The sequence below is a fragment of the Nannobrachium achirus genome (genome assembly GCF_963921795.1).
Source record: "Nannobrachium achirus genome assembly, chromosome: 14".
NCBI classification, from domain to species: Eukaryota; Metazoa; Chordata; class Actinopteri; order Myctophiformes; family Myctophidae; genus Nannobrachium; species Nannobrachium achirus.
This window is the reverse complement of record NC_137821.1, coordinates 46,165,440-46,182,288: the sequence shown is the minus strand read 5'-3', so window position 1 is coordinate 46,182,288 and position 16,849 is coordinate 46,165,440. Positions and strand designations below refer to the sequence as shown.

Sequence of the window (16,849 nt, the reverse complement as noted above, 5' to 3'; positions counted from 1 at the left end):
CTCGGTCATCGTCAGCCTGCTCAACAATGATGAGAATAGTCACGGGCAAGTCCTCGATGATTTCCTGTCTTGGTGTGACAACGCCTTCTTGCAACTTAATGTCTCTAAAACAAAAGAGATATGCATTGATTTTAGATGTTCCCCACCATCTCCACAGAAGAGTGTTGTCAATGGACAAGCAGTAGATATTGTAACCAGCTATAAATATCTAGGCACAATTATTGACCACAAGTTGAAATTTGACCTTAACGCTGATATGATGTATAAAAAAGGTCAGCAACGCCTATACTGCTTGAGGAAACTAGCTAAGTTCAATGTCGACAAGACTCTGATGAAACTGTTTTACAGTGTCTATATCGAGCCTGTTATTTCTTTTTCGATTATTTGTTGGTACGGTAATCTTTGTGTCAGAGATAAGAATTCCCTTGGGAGGATTGTAAAAGTTGCCTCTAAAGTATCTGGCACTCAGATGAACAGCTTAGGACAGATTTTTAATAGACAGGTGCTCAGCAAAGCTCTGTCCATCCGTTCTGATGCTGCTCACCCACTATGTAAAGAATATGATCTCCTCCCATCTGGCCTTCGCTTGCGAGCTGCTGGTGCCACGACTAACAGGCACAAATATTCATTTGTCCCTGTGTCTATCTGCGCATTGAACGCTGTTATGGGTAGGTCCATGGGTAGGTCCAGGAGATAACCTATTCCTAATAAGGTATGTGCACTTTATTTATTTGTCTTTAGGCCTTCTATAAGAGATGCACTTTCCAGTACTATGTGCACTTTCTGCATGGCACTTTAATGCATGCACTTTATGGTCATGTGCACTTTATTTTTATTTTTAAGGTATCTGTCCGCTACATGTGTTCTGTTTTTTTTGGTTGTTTTTATTGTATTGTTTGATGTACTGTTGTCTATGCCGCTGCAACCCATTTGCCCTTCGGGGACACTAAATAAACGAACCTTGAACTTGAACCTTGAACCTTGAAGTTCTTCCTACCAGGCAGAAACCATGCCTTCTACTTTACAGTAGACCATTGACAGTTGTCTGCACTTACTACATGTAGTAGTGTACACACGCACGCCAACTCACTGTATGTACGCTAGGGGTGCCACAATACTGAACCGAACCGGTATACCGAACCGAATGGCCCTGTACCGAACCGAACAGCCCATACCGAATGAACCGAATTTCTTTATTTTTTTGGGTGTGGCCACATAAAAACATAATTTTAACTCTATGTGTACACTTTTTTGGAGAAAATCTTCCTCCTAGTATAATCATAATATCTGATGTTTTAGGGGGGAAACAAATGATTGCACCCCATCTTTAAAATTAACTGAAAATTTTTTAATTTTCAATTTTTACTGTACCGAAACCGTACCGAAACTGTGAGCCAAAAACTGAGATGCGAACCGAATCGTGGGCTGACTGAACCGTGGCACCCCTAATGTACGCTGAACACACACACGGAGGAAAGCAAAAATCTCATGACTAGAAATCTTTTTTCCATTCACTGCTTTCTATCGTTTGTATTTCAGTGGATGAGGACATGTAGTGTCTAAATGTCTTTTTAGACACAATAAGCCAGTGATTTCTTCATTACTATTTCTGCACCATAAAAGATCGCGGTGCAACTTGTGAATGGGAAGCGGGAGGTAAAGACGAATTTAGACACGTGTACGCACACACGATAGAAAGATAAAAATTACTCATATTATTTTCTCTAATTACAATCCAAAACAAACTCTTGTTGTAAAAAAACACAAAAACCCTGTTTCCTAAAAGAATAGCACAAGTAAACCGATGTTCTTGCTGTTCTACACAAACACAAACCGATTTTTCTGAAAAAAACACAAGTTTCTATATCCGTGGTGCTCTAACTTTTTCATGTCACAGACCTCCACAATTAAGCATTTGGCTGTGGACCCACATCTCAAAATATTTAGCCCCTGGGCTGGGACCCTCAGAAGCAAATATTTGAGTTGAAAAATTACAGTTTTTCTAAAATAGCAGATCTACAACTACTGTATGTGATACAGTAAAAGTGCATGTTGTATTGTACACTCGCTTGTACTGTATTTAACACACATGCACGTGTTCGCGCGCACACACACACACACACACACACACACACACACACACACACACACACACACACTTGTGACTCCTTGGGAAAGTGCTTGCACCACTAACCAGTCGATTGTTATTGACCTCAAAGAAATACAGAACAATTGTGCATTGTTTGGAACACGTTTCACAGGCTCACACATCGATAACTCACTCCCTCGTACAACGTGGTTATTGATGAGCATTTAAAAGGGCAAAACTTTCACCACATTTCTCAAGTGGAAACCAGACAAAAGCTCTTGTGCAACGTGGCACAGACTCAGCCGCGGTCTGCAACAATAAACACACGGATCGACCAATCACAGACTGGCTGAGCTCAAGGACAGGAAGTGAAACACACACACACACACACGCACGCACGCACGCACGCACGCACGTCCCGCGGCTGTGAATGAAACAATTGGTTAATCTGTTATGTCTTCAATGTGAGCGTTCATACGAGACATCTTAATGATCTGACAGGAGGGGGTGGCTAAGGAAACTGGCTTCCTGTCTATAGGCATGAGGAAATACACCTTTCAGTTTTAACTAAACATTTTGATTATTTCCCTGCTTCCATCTCCAAGAGGTTTTGCAGTGATGCCGAGATGCTCGACAGAATGTGCCATAAAGTTAACATGCTGAAGTACAGTACAGTATGATACAGCAAAAGAAATCTGAAATGGAAAAAAATACGAAAATGTAAATCTTATACTCTAGTGCACTGTGCAGTGATTCTCAAAGTGGATTCCAAGGACTCTGTGGGTTCCTTTAGGGGGGGCCTAAATTGACCTATACATGTCTTTAACTCTGACAGTGTACAAATGGAACCAAATGAACCTGTTAGGGTTCATTTGGTTCCATTTGTACACTGTCAGAGTTAAGTGGAGACCTTGAAATTTGAAAGCTTGAGAAACACTGCTTTAGGCCATGGCTACACGGAGCTGGATTTTTCATAAATCCCGGTTTGTCAGATATCCACATAGAAAAATATCTAGGTCCACACAGAGCTGGATATTTCATATATCCCGGGTTTTCAGGTATCCACATAGAAAAATATCAAGGTCCACACGACAAAGATATCTAGGTCTAACAAGCACACACACAGTAAAGTCTTCAGAGATATCCGGGTTCCCTGTCTACACGGATCCAGTGAATCGGATATTTTTCAATCTCTCCACTTATTTATCCGGACTCAAAAATATCCAGTTTCGTGGCCAAAATATCCAGCTTTGTGTGGCTGCAAGCCCCAACAGCACCAAAAAATGTCTAGATTCAGAAATATCCAGCTTCCTTCATGTAGCCGGCACCTTAATATCCAGAGAAATTTGACAGTGACGATGAGTGAGCAGGTTCAGTGCCTTGCTCACAGCCACCGCAGGGATTTAACCTCCAACTCTGCAGACAGGCTGCAGTCACTGAAGCAGGGGCGGCCTTAGTAATCTGGAGGCCCGTTTCAAGAGCTATTGATGAGGCCCCCCCGCGCCGCGCACCGAGGCCACAGTAGCCGCGCAACAATCGCACACAGAAGTTGACCTATAGTCAATGACTGGCTGCTATTTTTACATTATTATTATTATTATATCACTACATAATGTTATAGCATTGACCTAAATGGTGTTATATTAAGAATACATGATTATTAAAAAGTGTTATAAGTGTGTTGCAAGTTGAACAAGGCTTGCTGGCTAGCTCTTGGAGGCCCCCTGGTGGCTGAGGCCCGTTTCAATTGAAACTGGTGAAACATAGCTAAGGCCTCCCCTGCACTGAAGACAAGCCCAACATGAACAGACCCTATTTTGACAGCTGCTGTTGTTTAGCCTCCACCTAAACACAGTCTCACAGCATAGCTGTTAACACTCAAACACTGGAACTAAGACACAGCCATTTCCGCCCAGTCCATTTTAATCTCGGATATGGCAGTTATGCTAATTGTCAAATTACAAATGAAAAGAGCATAGATAGCACATAGTGCTACAATACAACGCAGTGTCAGACAATAGCACTCCCACAGTATGTGTCCCCAAAGGCAAGTGATTTGTAGCAGATAATAAAACCGTAGCACAATACAATAACATGAACTTAAAATGCCTTTTGCAGTTCATAGCCAGGCCAACACAACCACTTCTTGTGTTCTTCAGTATTGACGTTTTTTTTTCAATCCCCTACCACCATTTCATTTATTGTACAGTATGATTAACGTTTATTTTTATACTTTTTTGAGCGGTGCAAACTGCTCCTACGTTTGACTTAAGGTCCCTATGCCCCTATGTCTCCATGTTTGACACGCCGGCTGCAGGCGGCACACGTCAAAACAGCCGCATTATTATTTTCAATTAACATACCCACACCGGCCTCGCCCACCGCTCCGATACGCCACTGTTCTATTGTCCAGGCGTTGCCGCGCGGTGAAAAATGTCCACGCACCATCCGCAGCCGGTGTGTGCTCCCCTTTAGTGTGTAGGTCCTTATGTCCCAATGTACCGTACTGTATGCAGTACCAACAGCTCACACGAGACCCATGTCACCACAGCTGAGGTCACGGACAGAGCGGCCCATACAAGGACATATGGGTGTGAATTTTTTTTATCATTAACTGCTATAAGTAGAAGTTACAGCACTGTAGTACAATTTAGGCATTTAGCAGATGCTCTTAATCCAGGCAGACATACAATAAGCAAGGACAGCACAAGGTAATACATCAAACGCATATCAATAGTAATCCAGGAACGTAGATAAAAAGGGACCCCAATCGAAACGAGCCCGAAAGCTTTTTTGAGGTATCCTTTTAGTCGACCTTGTTGTACCTACCAGTGAACTGTACTGTCATGAAACTACCCTTTCCTATGCAAACTTAATAAAGTCTTCAATCAATCAAAATCAAACCAAGTGCCTGCCATCAGTCTAACAGTAGAATAACCAAAGAAATCAAGTAGTACAATTAGCAGGGGTTGACACTAAGGCACTTGCCCATCGGGCAAGTACAGGTCATGTTCTACTTGCCCTAAGGTAATGCCCACTTGCCCGAAAAGTAAATCGTTCATTATAAAATGATAGGTACGATTTTAATTACCGCTCAATTTAACACTTATTTCTTTACTTTCTGGGACTGTGCGATAAAATGTCATACCTCAATACCTCCAAATCCAAATACCAAATACTTTAGCTATGATTGAATATGTCTATGGTTTCACACTTGTTATTTTATATTTTTAAATGTAGCAACAGTAAAAACAGCACATTATAGGTAAATAGTGCTCTTATTTTACATTCCACAGACCAGAAGACCGAGCGCACTGGCCACGTTCAGTTGTTTAGACAGATATCTCGTGTTGTGTTTATAGACATTTGTGTCCCCTCTCAAATGAGCACTTGCCCTGTCGGGCAACCTGAAAGCCAACTTCACCTGCCCTGACGTTTTATTTACCTGCCGGGGGCAGGTGGGCAAGCCTTAGTGTCAATGCCTGAATTAGTATTAGTACACACACAATATAGCCTAGAAAGCTAGCTTTTTGTGAGCCTGTGTGAGGTGGGGTGTGCCTCGCTCTGATAGCAGAGACAGAGAGAGAGAGAAGCATAGTTTTAACAGGTGTGTGTGTGTGTGCACTGCACTGCGGTGGCAGAGGGATTTGCATACCTGAGCTTACAAGTCATTCAGGTTTTAGGGCTGAAGTGGGACGTGAGTGACACATTTGAACTTATCAAACACCATAAGCACACACTCACTCTCTCTTTCAGTTCTGTGTGTGTGTGTGTGTGCGTGCGTGCGTGCGTGCGTGCGTGTGTGCGTGCGTGTGTGTGTGTGTGTGTCAAAAAGGAAGCAATATGGCTGGCAAAGTATTGTGCTGTCTCTGCCATAATTAGTAGTCGCCAGCCCGCCACATATGGCGGCGAAGCTGTTACTTACACCCACAGAGTACTGAGTGATATGCTTATTGTATAATGAAGACATAACCTTATCTGTACCTTTTATATTTGTGTCCTTGTTTGCTCTCCTTTATGCATTACAGTGTGTGTGTGTGTGTGTGTGTGTGTGTGTGTGTGTGTGTGTGTGTGTGTGTGTGTGTGTGTGTGTGTGCGTGCGTGCGTGTGCGTGCGTGCGTGTGTGCGAGGGAGAGAGTTTCTCACTAAAAACATCAGATCCCAATGCTCTCAATTCACCCTTATCATTATCTCTCACTCCCACTCCAAATCTCTCTCACGCATAGGGTCACGATTATGACATTTTACATGACGATTAATTGTCACTCAAATAATTGTGATTAATTGTGATGATGTTTTGGCGTTGACAATTGCATTTTTGGCTTGTACGCTTTGAATTGAAGTTGCACATGGCAGATATGACTCATAACCTAAATAAGAAATAAAGAAATTACTGACATATTTGACAACTTCATACTTAAAAATGAACATTGATAGTGGAAATAGCCGATCTACAAGCTCTCAACGTGTCGCAATGCGACACGTTGAGAGCTTGTAGATCTGCTATTTCCACTAGTTTTTAAATGTTTTACATTTTTCAACATGTAAACGATTATGACGATTATGACAAAATCATTGGGATTATGTCAAATCATTGCGATAAGTCGATTATGTAATAATTGTGACAGGCACACGCCACACACACACACACCTTGTGACGAGCAACCTTCACAGACATTCCTGTGCGGTGACATCCACTGTTTTTTTCCAGTCTGTACCTTTAAGGTATTTATGTAGGCTATACAACCTAAAATGCTTACGCAGTCACAACTACAAAACCGCAGCTATACTCGAACAATGAGTCAGCGGTATCTATATTCAGTAAATTACACGCGTCAACTAAACATATATCTACAGTATGTAAGTGCAAGCCCTCCATCTAACTTCATTGATTAATTGATTGATTGATGGAGGCATTTATTAGAAGTTTGCCAAGGAAAAAGGTACAGTTTCATGACAGTTTAATTCACTGGTACAAGGTCAACTAAAAGGATACGCTCAGGAAAGCACACTGAGATCCTGTTTTAACTCTTTACAACATTGAATGACAAACGGATAGAACACAGTACTATGCAGAAAAAAAAGAGGAGAAAAAGCTGTGAAAAATCACAAAGCAAAGCATAGATTGGTGTGATCAGTTATTATAGTCAACTAGAAGGGGGGGAAATATTGTTACAGAACCAATTAAAAGCACAACTTCAACAGCATCTGTATTTTCTTTTTTTTGATCTAGGCTGTTAACACTTTGATCGAAACAACTACAGCTTTGTCTAAAAGAAAATGCATATTGTAAAAAAAAAAAAAAGTTTAACTTTCATAGATACATTACGCATTCAGTGAAAAACTCAAAACAAAGATAGAAATGTCAACCTTCTGACGTCAAGAGTTGCTTGAAGTCCAGTGTGAAATTTCTGCAGTCAGTGATGATTTGGGATGCTATGGCATGTGCTGCTTCCAATGCTTTTTTACACAAGATTCTATTTTTCTGAGACAGAGCTGTATGTATGGGTGGACTTTAGACACGTAGCCCACTAGCCCAGAAGTCACTAGGTTAAATAACAACTTGGAGAAAAGATCAACTGATATAGAGTATAACTGAAACGCAGAACTGATGTGCCTTGGTGTCAGGAGACACACTGACCAGGTTAGGCATTAAAGGGGCCACACCATGTATCTAAAAACGCATCTAAAACTATATGTTTTGTATAAACATTGTCTCAAAATAAATTCTTAGACAGGTTTAAGCCTCAACAACCACTCAGATAATACATTTCATGGTCAGTTCTTTCATGTCAAGGCTGTTCAGCAGCAATACCAAAATGTCCTTTTTTGGTTCGGGGGCACTCTTGAGACGAGTTCGTCAATCATCACCTCCCCCCACCCTCCTCACCACTTTACCCCGCCCACCTCATAGTCTCGTTAGAATATGGCCCGCCTCTCGTCCCGCCTCTCGTCCCTTTGAGGAAGCAGAAACAACTAACGCAGATGGCTCTGAACCATAGAGTATATAAACAATAGAGAGCGGACCGGCCCCGCCCCCACTATCATTTCAATGCAAGTGCTCAGTGGCGTTTTGAAGCAACGGCTACGTGCTAGCATGTAGCTAATCCAGGTGCATTCTGGGGGAAATTGGTCTCTACTAGAGACCACAAATGACGTCACGCTGCTCTCCGCTCAGAGGAAGGATTGTCTGGAGTGGAGGGGGCGGGGCCAAAATGCGCGTTTAGGCTGCAGTTCCAACTTTGGCCACCATCGGGGTTGCTTCAAATCTAGCCCTGGGTTCTGGGGGCTTGCTCTGAACTAGCCAACAGCTGACCTGGCTGGCATCTATCTACATAACATGCTATCTAAATTACATTTTAGCCTTTGCATAAGCCTGGAAGGTTCGTTGAGGCTAGGGCGAGTGTAAGTGCTATGGGCTAAGGTGGAGTCTGAAGAGGTGAGTCTTCAGATTATGGCGGAAGATAGGGAGTGAGTCTGCAGCTCTAATTCACCCTTTGATAGCCTTGTGGTTGGTCCCTGACTGACCAACCAGCAGGCTCTACACAAGTCTACAGTATCTGCCTCGTCCCGCCTTTTTTATGTCGAATTTGCTAAAAGAGAAATAAAACCTTTAAAAACTATACTGCCCCTGAGAGGCTCCATTTAACAGAGACCAAGTTTTTGAAATTAGGATTAAACACACAGAATAACAATACGAAGCAACTGAATTAAAATGGTAGTGGATGGAATGTCCCACCAAGACACAGCAACCAATGGGTGTGAAGAGGGGCAGGACAACGGGCGGTACTTGACAAAGGGTGAATTGCAATGGGGAGTTCATTCCACAGTTTGGGGGCCAGGAGGGAGAAGAGTCTGGGATGTGTGGTGCGTTGTCGCTGATGTTTTAGCGAAGGTTCTGCCAGCTTCCCTGTGTTAGCTGGGGGTCACACGTCAGTCCGACATCTCATTACTCCGACTACATGGCTATGCGTGCGGTTAGGAATAGGGTTAGTAATGAGGAGAGTTTAACAAACACACAACGTCGAAGTAATGTGTCGGAACAACAACATGCAGGGGCGTCACAAGGGGGGGGAGAGTGGGACTGAGTTACTAGGGCCCAAGGTGGAGGGGCCCTAGTAACTTTAGCTATTGAAAAATAGCAGATATATAAGCTCACAGCGCGGCACCGAGTGCCGCGCTGCGAGCTTGTAGATCTGCCATTTTTGAAAAGTCGTGAAAATGTGTCCCTGGAACTAAATATTTTGAGATGGGGGTCCGTGACCAAATACATATCATCTTGGGGGTCTTTGACATGAAAAAGTTTGAGCACCACTGACATGGAAACATAGGTTTCTTGCACACATTTTCTCAAAAATCAAACCTCGGTTCGAAGTGGAGCGGTGAATTTGAGCAGCTGTACCCTATGTGAGTGAGTGAGTGAGTAAACTGTGCCTGTGAGTGAGTGGTGAGTGTGCCTGGCCTGCACAAAACAGCGCCCCTCCTTTAACTAGTGTGTTGTGTGTGGCCACTCAAGGTATTGCCAGGCTACGGACATGGCCAGCCAGCCACCCACCCAGCCAGCCACCCAGCCACCCACATACCCACGGACATACCTGTCTATTGGGAGCGCTTTCACCGCTCCAAAAATAGCAGATCTACAAGATCGCAGCGCGGCACTCTGTGCCACGCTGTGAGCTTGTATATCTGCTATTTTTCAATAGTTAACATTCATGGGGGGCCCACAGTGAATCCTTGTACCCAGGGCCCAGAATTTGGTGTGACGCCCCTGACAACATGCACCTGTGTTAGCTGATCCGAGTGAGCGGGAGGGGACGTGGGGTGTACAATAGGTGTGCCTGAGGACACATTCAATGTTTCACTCAGCCACCCATAACATATGCCATAAACAGATGATAATCTGGGCATTACCTCACTGTAGTAGACCTCTGTAAACCAACCTCGGGCCTGGCTGCTTATTAATATGCCCTCGCCCACGGCTTGTGCAGATACACAGAAAATATAGTATCGTAATATCTGTCATTTAGAAATGGTTAGAGGCAAACTGATACAGAGCAGCCAACTGTAGTCTGTACAACAGGGGTCTTCAACAGGGGGTCCGGGACCCCTCGGGGGTCCTCAGAGTTACTACAGGGGGGCTGCCAATTCTTTGTGTGATAGGATAATTATTTCTAATTAACAACTTGAACCCTCGCATCCCTATTCTGAGGAGAACTTTAGCCAAAAATAGCCGACCTACAAGCTCTCAACGCCTCGCAGCGCCTATTATTTTTGGTTTACGCCAAAAAATAGCCGATCAGAGAGCTTGAGAGCTTGTAGATCTGCTATTTCTGGCTAATAGGTTTGGTGTAAAAAAAGATCAGACCAAGTACAGAGTAAAAGGTCAAATCTACTAAGTATTGATGATTTAAGTGGTTAAAAAAACATTAATATGAATCCAACATATATTGATGACAGTGCTGTCAAACAAGTCAACACAATGTTATACAATATGTAGTGGGGGACCCTGCTTTACCTCCCTCTAAGCTAAGGGGTCCTTGGCCTGAAAACATTGAAGACCCCTGCTATACAAGACTACTTGTATGATGGATGTAACGAAGAAGACAAGCAACACTACAAATCTGCTCAGTCACCTTAAAGGGGAAGACCACCCATTTTCAGTATTGAACTATGTCATAGATACTATCATTTTGGGGGTGAACTACTCCTTTAAGAAGATAAAACACATTATTCTAGACTAGTACAATCAATGGATGAAGTTAAAGAGAGTGACGACTCGCTTTGACGCTCCTGTAAGTCAGCCAAACAAACTTCACAAGGAGAAATCTATGTTCTGCTCCTCTTGCTCTGAGAGGATGAGTACCGAATGGAGAAAGATAACGTCAGCAAATCCTGTTCCCTACAGCCAAGGACATGGAGGAGCAGCTGGTCTGCATCACCACCCATAATGGCAGCAATGTTGTAAAGGCAATTGCCCGAAACGGACGGCAAAGACTAAAATGTTGTGAGCACACGGTGCATCTAGCAAATCGGTAAGATAATGCCATCCCTCTGCCGCACGCACACACGCGCACGCACACACCGCACTAACGCGCGTGCACACACACACACACACACACACACACACACACACACACACACACACACACACACACACACACACACACACACACACACACACACACACACACACACACACACACACACACACACACACACACACACACACGTACGTCACAAATGAACGTGAGCCAAAATAATATTGTGATATATAATTTGTATCTATTGCCCAGCAATAAGAGTTAGATTCCTGGCATAATATCTGTATTCTGGGATTTATATAACACTTTTCTAAGTACTCAAAGACGCTTTAAATAATACTTAAGAAAAGAGAACGACTTTATTAGGAGAACTCAGATAAGCAAAAGATAAGAATTAAAGGCAATAAAATACATAAAAAGAACGAGTTGACCTCAAAGTTTACTCGAAAAGGCTATTCTAAAGTAAACAGGTGGGTTTTCAGGGTGGTTTTGAAGGTAGGTAGTAGGGATGGGACGATACGCGATATTAATGTTTATCGTGATAAAAAACACTCAAGATAATCGTATCGTAGAGATTGAATTTATCGTGCTATCGTCCTCCGTCATGCACTGGGATCAATTCACACTTTATTTGCAGAGCTGCATATCCGGTACCACTTAAACCCTCTATAATTGGTAAAAGGTACTTATAACTTGATACTTCAAACTTGATAGTCTTTTTTTCACTCTCTTATCAGATGTCTTTTCCAAAAAATAGCCGATCTACAAGCTCACAACGCGTCACGTTGTGACGCGTTGTGACGCGTTGTGAGCTTGTAGATCTGCTATTTTTTGGCAAATGTTCTGCCCCAGGATAATGGATTTTGATTATCGTGATAATATCGTAAATCGCTATTTCTTTTGTCACAATAATCGTGATATGAAATTTTCATATTGTCCCAACCCTAGTAGGGAGGGAGGGAGAGTCTGAGATACAGTATGTCTAGGTGCATTCCAGAAGGAAGAGGAAGCCACAGAGAATACAATACCTGACCAACAAAGTCAAGTGACCGAATCACTCTCTCATTCAGGTTTCTCTGTCATAGAAATAAAACCGCAATGACATGACAGCGAGTGACAAGTAGTAGAATCAATTGAGACTGAGGGCTTGACCTTCAAACAGCTATGATAAGAGTTGTGTTCTTTGATATACTAACTAACTATGTGAACCAGATGTAAACAACAGGATAATATTATGTTCTGGAAATAAGATCCATCATGTGATTGTTGCTGGTGACCTTTGTGAGGACTAAACAGACCTGTGCACTGCAGTACACACACACACATCCACAAACATACATAAGACTCTCTTACACACATGACATGTGACCAAAACAATGTGAATGAAACCTGCCAAGCCTTGTTAACTACATCGACAACTAGGTTTGTCATAATTGTTACATAATGTAATGATTTGAGATGATCGCAATTATTTTGCATAATCGTTTTCACGTTGAAAAAGTTTCGTATATTTTCATTTTCAAAAACAGTGGAAATGGCAGCCTTTCGATTGGCTTTTTCCAATATTAATGTTTGGGTTTTTCCAGCAAAGTATCAAAGTTATTAAATATGTCAGTAATCTATTTGTATTTTTAAGGTTATTTGTCATATCTTCAAAGCCTAAAAGCCAAACAGAAATGTAATTTTTTATCCATAGTTTCATTTTTTTCAACAACAAGAGCACAATTAAACTGTTGATCGCATTTATATGTGGGACAATTAATCGTCATGCAAAATGTCACAATCGTGACAGCCCTAACTACCGCACACACACACACACACACACACACACACACACACACACACACACACACACACACACACACACACACACACACACACACACACACACACACACACACACACACACACACACACACACACACACACACACACACACAGTAGAGTCCACCATTTCCGCAGGAGACAGCATAAAATTGGACTTAAACAAAGTCCATTGAACAATAACATGGATAAGCAGGCAGGCTGGCAGAGCAGAAAGGCTGTTGACAACATGTACCATTCATTGCAGTCCCCAACTAACTCACCACCATCGGCTTCAACTTCAACTTTATCTTCTTCCACCAAATCCTCCTCATCCTCATCGATCTGCTTATTCCAGAACTCCCAGTCCATTTTGACTATATTTTACATTCTGTGCCCCCAAAAAAACACATCCACTGAAGGAAAAGCTACAACTCAAACTGGCAGCAAAGTGGCAGAAATATCTCCCCTCCCTTCATCTGAACTCAACCAGGAAGTAAGGGTGACGTCAGCGTTCTCTGATTGGACGAGACGACGTGAGGTAGAACCTCACGTCAGTGATTGGCTAATGCGTTTGTGTGAGTGAATGATGATTGGATGGACTTTAATATGCCTCCGTGTGCCTGGAGAACTCTCTGAGATTGGTTGATCTGTTTAAGTCATTGGTAGGGAAATAAAAAAGCTGTGTGTGTGTGTGTGTGTGTGTGTGTGTGTGTGTGTGTGTGTGTGTGTGTGTGTGTGTGTGTGTGTGTGTGTGTGTGTGTGTGTCTGTTTATGAGGTCGTTGACCCTGTGAGACCTCACTGGCTGTGAGAGAGAGAGAGAAAGGCTGCTTCCTGTGAGATGCACAAAGCGCTGGAGGGAGGACAGGGCCGTACGCATCAAATCATCTTCAATTTAATCAGTTCAGACACTAAACAATAGGAATCTTGGACAGATCAGACCCTCACAATGACACTGCCGGGTTGCAAGTTCAAAAGAGTTGTTTAATAAATAGAGTCAGAGCAATGTTTGGGTCGTGAGACCTTCCTCACAGCTTGAGGAGCAATTTTTGCCCCAAAAAAAAGAATGTGGTAAAGAAAACTGATGAAATAAAAATGTACTCAAACATTTACTTGAAAATGACCCCAATTCTGCATTGGTCCTGGGAGCCAGGAGGTGATTCCAACTCATCATGATGCTGAAGTCGCCATAGAAACTGCATCACTTCTACATCCGTGTCATGTTTAGATTTTAGCGTTGGCCATTCAAAAACAGCAGATTCTTGCTGCGCCATTTGTGGGTCGCATGCAGACACATTTTTATGGGTCCCTTTGTTTTTGGTTTCCTACATTTTGTTTTTTTAATTCAAAATATTTCCAAAAAACATTCAGAAAAAAGCAAATTCAATAATGTTTTTCAGTAATTTTATGAAATCAAAGAAAATCTAAGAAATTCCATAAATTACAGCACAGATGTTTAAGAAGTAGTGAAAATAGCAGATCTACAATCTCACAACGCAGCGCGAAGCGACATAGATCTGCTGTTTTCACTAGCTTGGATCCTGGGCAAACGTTCTCTTTTGGGTCACAAGCTAAAAAGGTTTGGGAACCACCGCTATAGATGACACGCTTGCTCCTATGGAATCCAAACTGAGAACTTTTAATCCATGTGAGCCAAGGAATGTTTTAGGGGCCAAACCCTGGCCTGTACATATCGATTTTCTCCATTTTAAAAAGACAACAATGTACAAAAAGAAACACTCCCTTAAAGAACACTCCAGTACGGGTATGATCCAGTGTCTGGAAGCTCCTTCTCAGGAAGTGGGTCAAACTACTCTGGAACTGTGGAACAAAGCAGACGTTGCTTCCAGTAACATAAGTCATAAGAGAAGGAGAACCGAGGCGTGAGCCAAGAACTCTCTCTCTCTGTGTGTGTGTGTGTGTGTGTGTGTGTGTGTGTGTGTGTGTGTGTGTGTGTGTGTGTGTGTGTGTGTGTGTGTGTGTGTGTGTGTGTAGTGTAATTGTCAAATCTTGCATTTCTGCAGAATCTCCCCGGATTCCTGGGTGTATACTGGGTGTTGCAACAACTTCTTCCTTTGTGGTGTGTGTGTGTGTGTGTGTGTGTGTGTGTGTGTGTGTGTGTGTGTGTGTGTGTGTGTGTGTGTGTGTGTGTGTGTGTGTGTGTGTGAGAGAGAGAGAGGACTGTTGGCAGCAGGACAGCTTTTGGGGCATCTATCTTGCAGTAAAACCAACCACAGCAGGGGTCCCTGCTGGCATCGAGTTTCAATTACGCAACTACTTTTTCCCCTCACTCACGTCTTCTACACACACGGCTGGTCTCCTAGAAAAAACAACCATTTTATGCAACCTATTATTTTGTACTCTTCCTTAGGGCTGTCACGATGACATTTTACACAGCGATTAATTGTCACCCAAATGATTGTGATTAACGATTTAATTGTTCGTCGTTGACAATTACATTTCTGTTTAGGCTTTGAAGTTGCACATGGCAGATATGACTCACTAGTCATAACCTAAATATACAAAGAAATTACTGACATATTTGACAACTTTATACCTTAGAAAAGAACATTGATAGTGTAAATAGCCGATCGACAAGCTCACAACGCGTCGCATCGATCTGCTATTTCCACTATTTTAGAAAATGTTTGAAATATATGAACATTTTTCAACATGGAAACGATTATGACGATTATGACAAAATAATTGCGATTAGGTCGATTATGTAATAATTGTAACAGGCCTACTCTACCTTTCTCTCTAGGGCCTTTTCCACCAAAAGAACCTTGGTTCAAGAACCAGTGCTGTTCAACTTTCTTGGAACCTTGGTTCGTTCTTGCGAACCGGCCACGAACCGGCTTGCGTTTCCACCAGATTGAACCAGAGGAAGTTGGAACCAAGGATTTTACTTCCGAACCAACTTTGACGGTTCGTTTGGAACCAACTCGGTTCTCGGTGGAAAAGCTGACCTCTGGTTCATCCCATAGCCACGACAAAGAACCCGAACCGGTTCTTTGCCGGTGGAAAAGCGCACATCTGTGAGAGACACACACACACACAATCTCAGTGCATCATCGTGTTTTCAGTTCCAGGGTGAGTCAGTGAGGTGAGCTGAACTTTGACCTGCTGAGGTTTGGGGGTTGCTATGGGAACCATGCCTTGTCATAACTGTCCGTCTATGGAGTACGTACGTAGGAGAGGGTCAGAGGTCGCGGGATAATTTTCCCCCATCTCTCGTCTTCACTGCATGTTTGCATCTGCAATCTGTGCAACACATTGCGATATGACGCAGTGGTTCCCAAATGTTTTAGCTCAAGACCCCCCACAGGACCCAAACTAGTGAAAACAGCCGATCTACCAGCTTGTATTGGATATTTATTACTCAAGTCGCGACCCATAAAACTGGGTCCTTGACCCAGTGTTTGGGAACCACAACATGATATGCAATTAGATCTGTGGTTCCAAAACTTTTTTAGCTTGAGACCAAATTTTCTCAACTATTGAAAATATCTACAGGCTCACGTTGTGAGCTTATAGATCAGTTATTTCTTCTAATTTATGGAATTTCTTAAATCTTTTTGTAATGAAATTATTATTTGTAATTCATTAAACATTTTTGAAAATCTTTTAATGTAATATCAATACAAAAAAGAATAAGTGTAGGAAATTTTACTTGCGACCCATAAAAATGTGTCTGTGACTTCAAGAACTAAGTGAACTGTGCCATGAAACCTATTTCAGGGGTTCTGGTACTTGTTTCCATACACTATGGATCGGTTTCACCTGAGGTTCTCTGCTCAGGACGCAGTGCTACTAACCCTGGGTTCAACTTCTGGGAAGACAGAACTTAATACAGTACTTTCAAAATGTTTCTATAACTGCGAAATCAGGAGATTTGTATTCTTGATTTGAGGA

The 16,849-nt window shown here is 42.5% G+C and overlaps 1 protein-coding gene across 3 annotated transcripts in view; it reads right to left on the bottom strand.

Moving 5' to 3' along the window:
* Positions 1 to 16,849, bottom strand: part of LOC308298328 (H(+)/Cl(-) exchange transporter 5-like) — a 96,456-nt gene that overhangs the window by 62,604 nt on the left and 17,003 nt on the right. Inside the window, exon 1 of one of the 3 annotated variants that reach the window (XM_080741909.1) lies at positions 13,218 to 13,343. The exons of the other annotated variants lie outside the window; for them this stretch is intronic. Coding sequence (XP_080598035.1) covers positions 13,218 to 13,305 — 88 coding nt within the window. The 5' untranslated portion in view covers positions 13,306 to 13,343. Of the gene's footprint in view, positions 1 to 13,217; positions 13,344 to 16,849 lie in introns of those variants that run through there. 3 annotated transcript variants of the gene reach the window in all.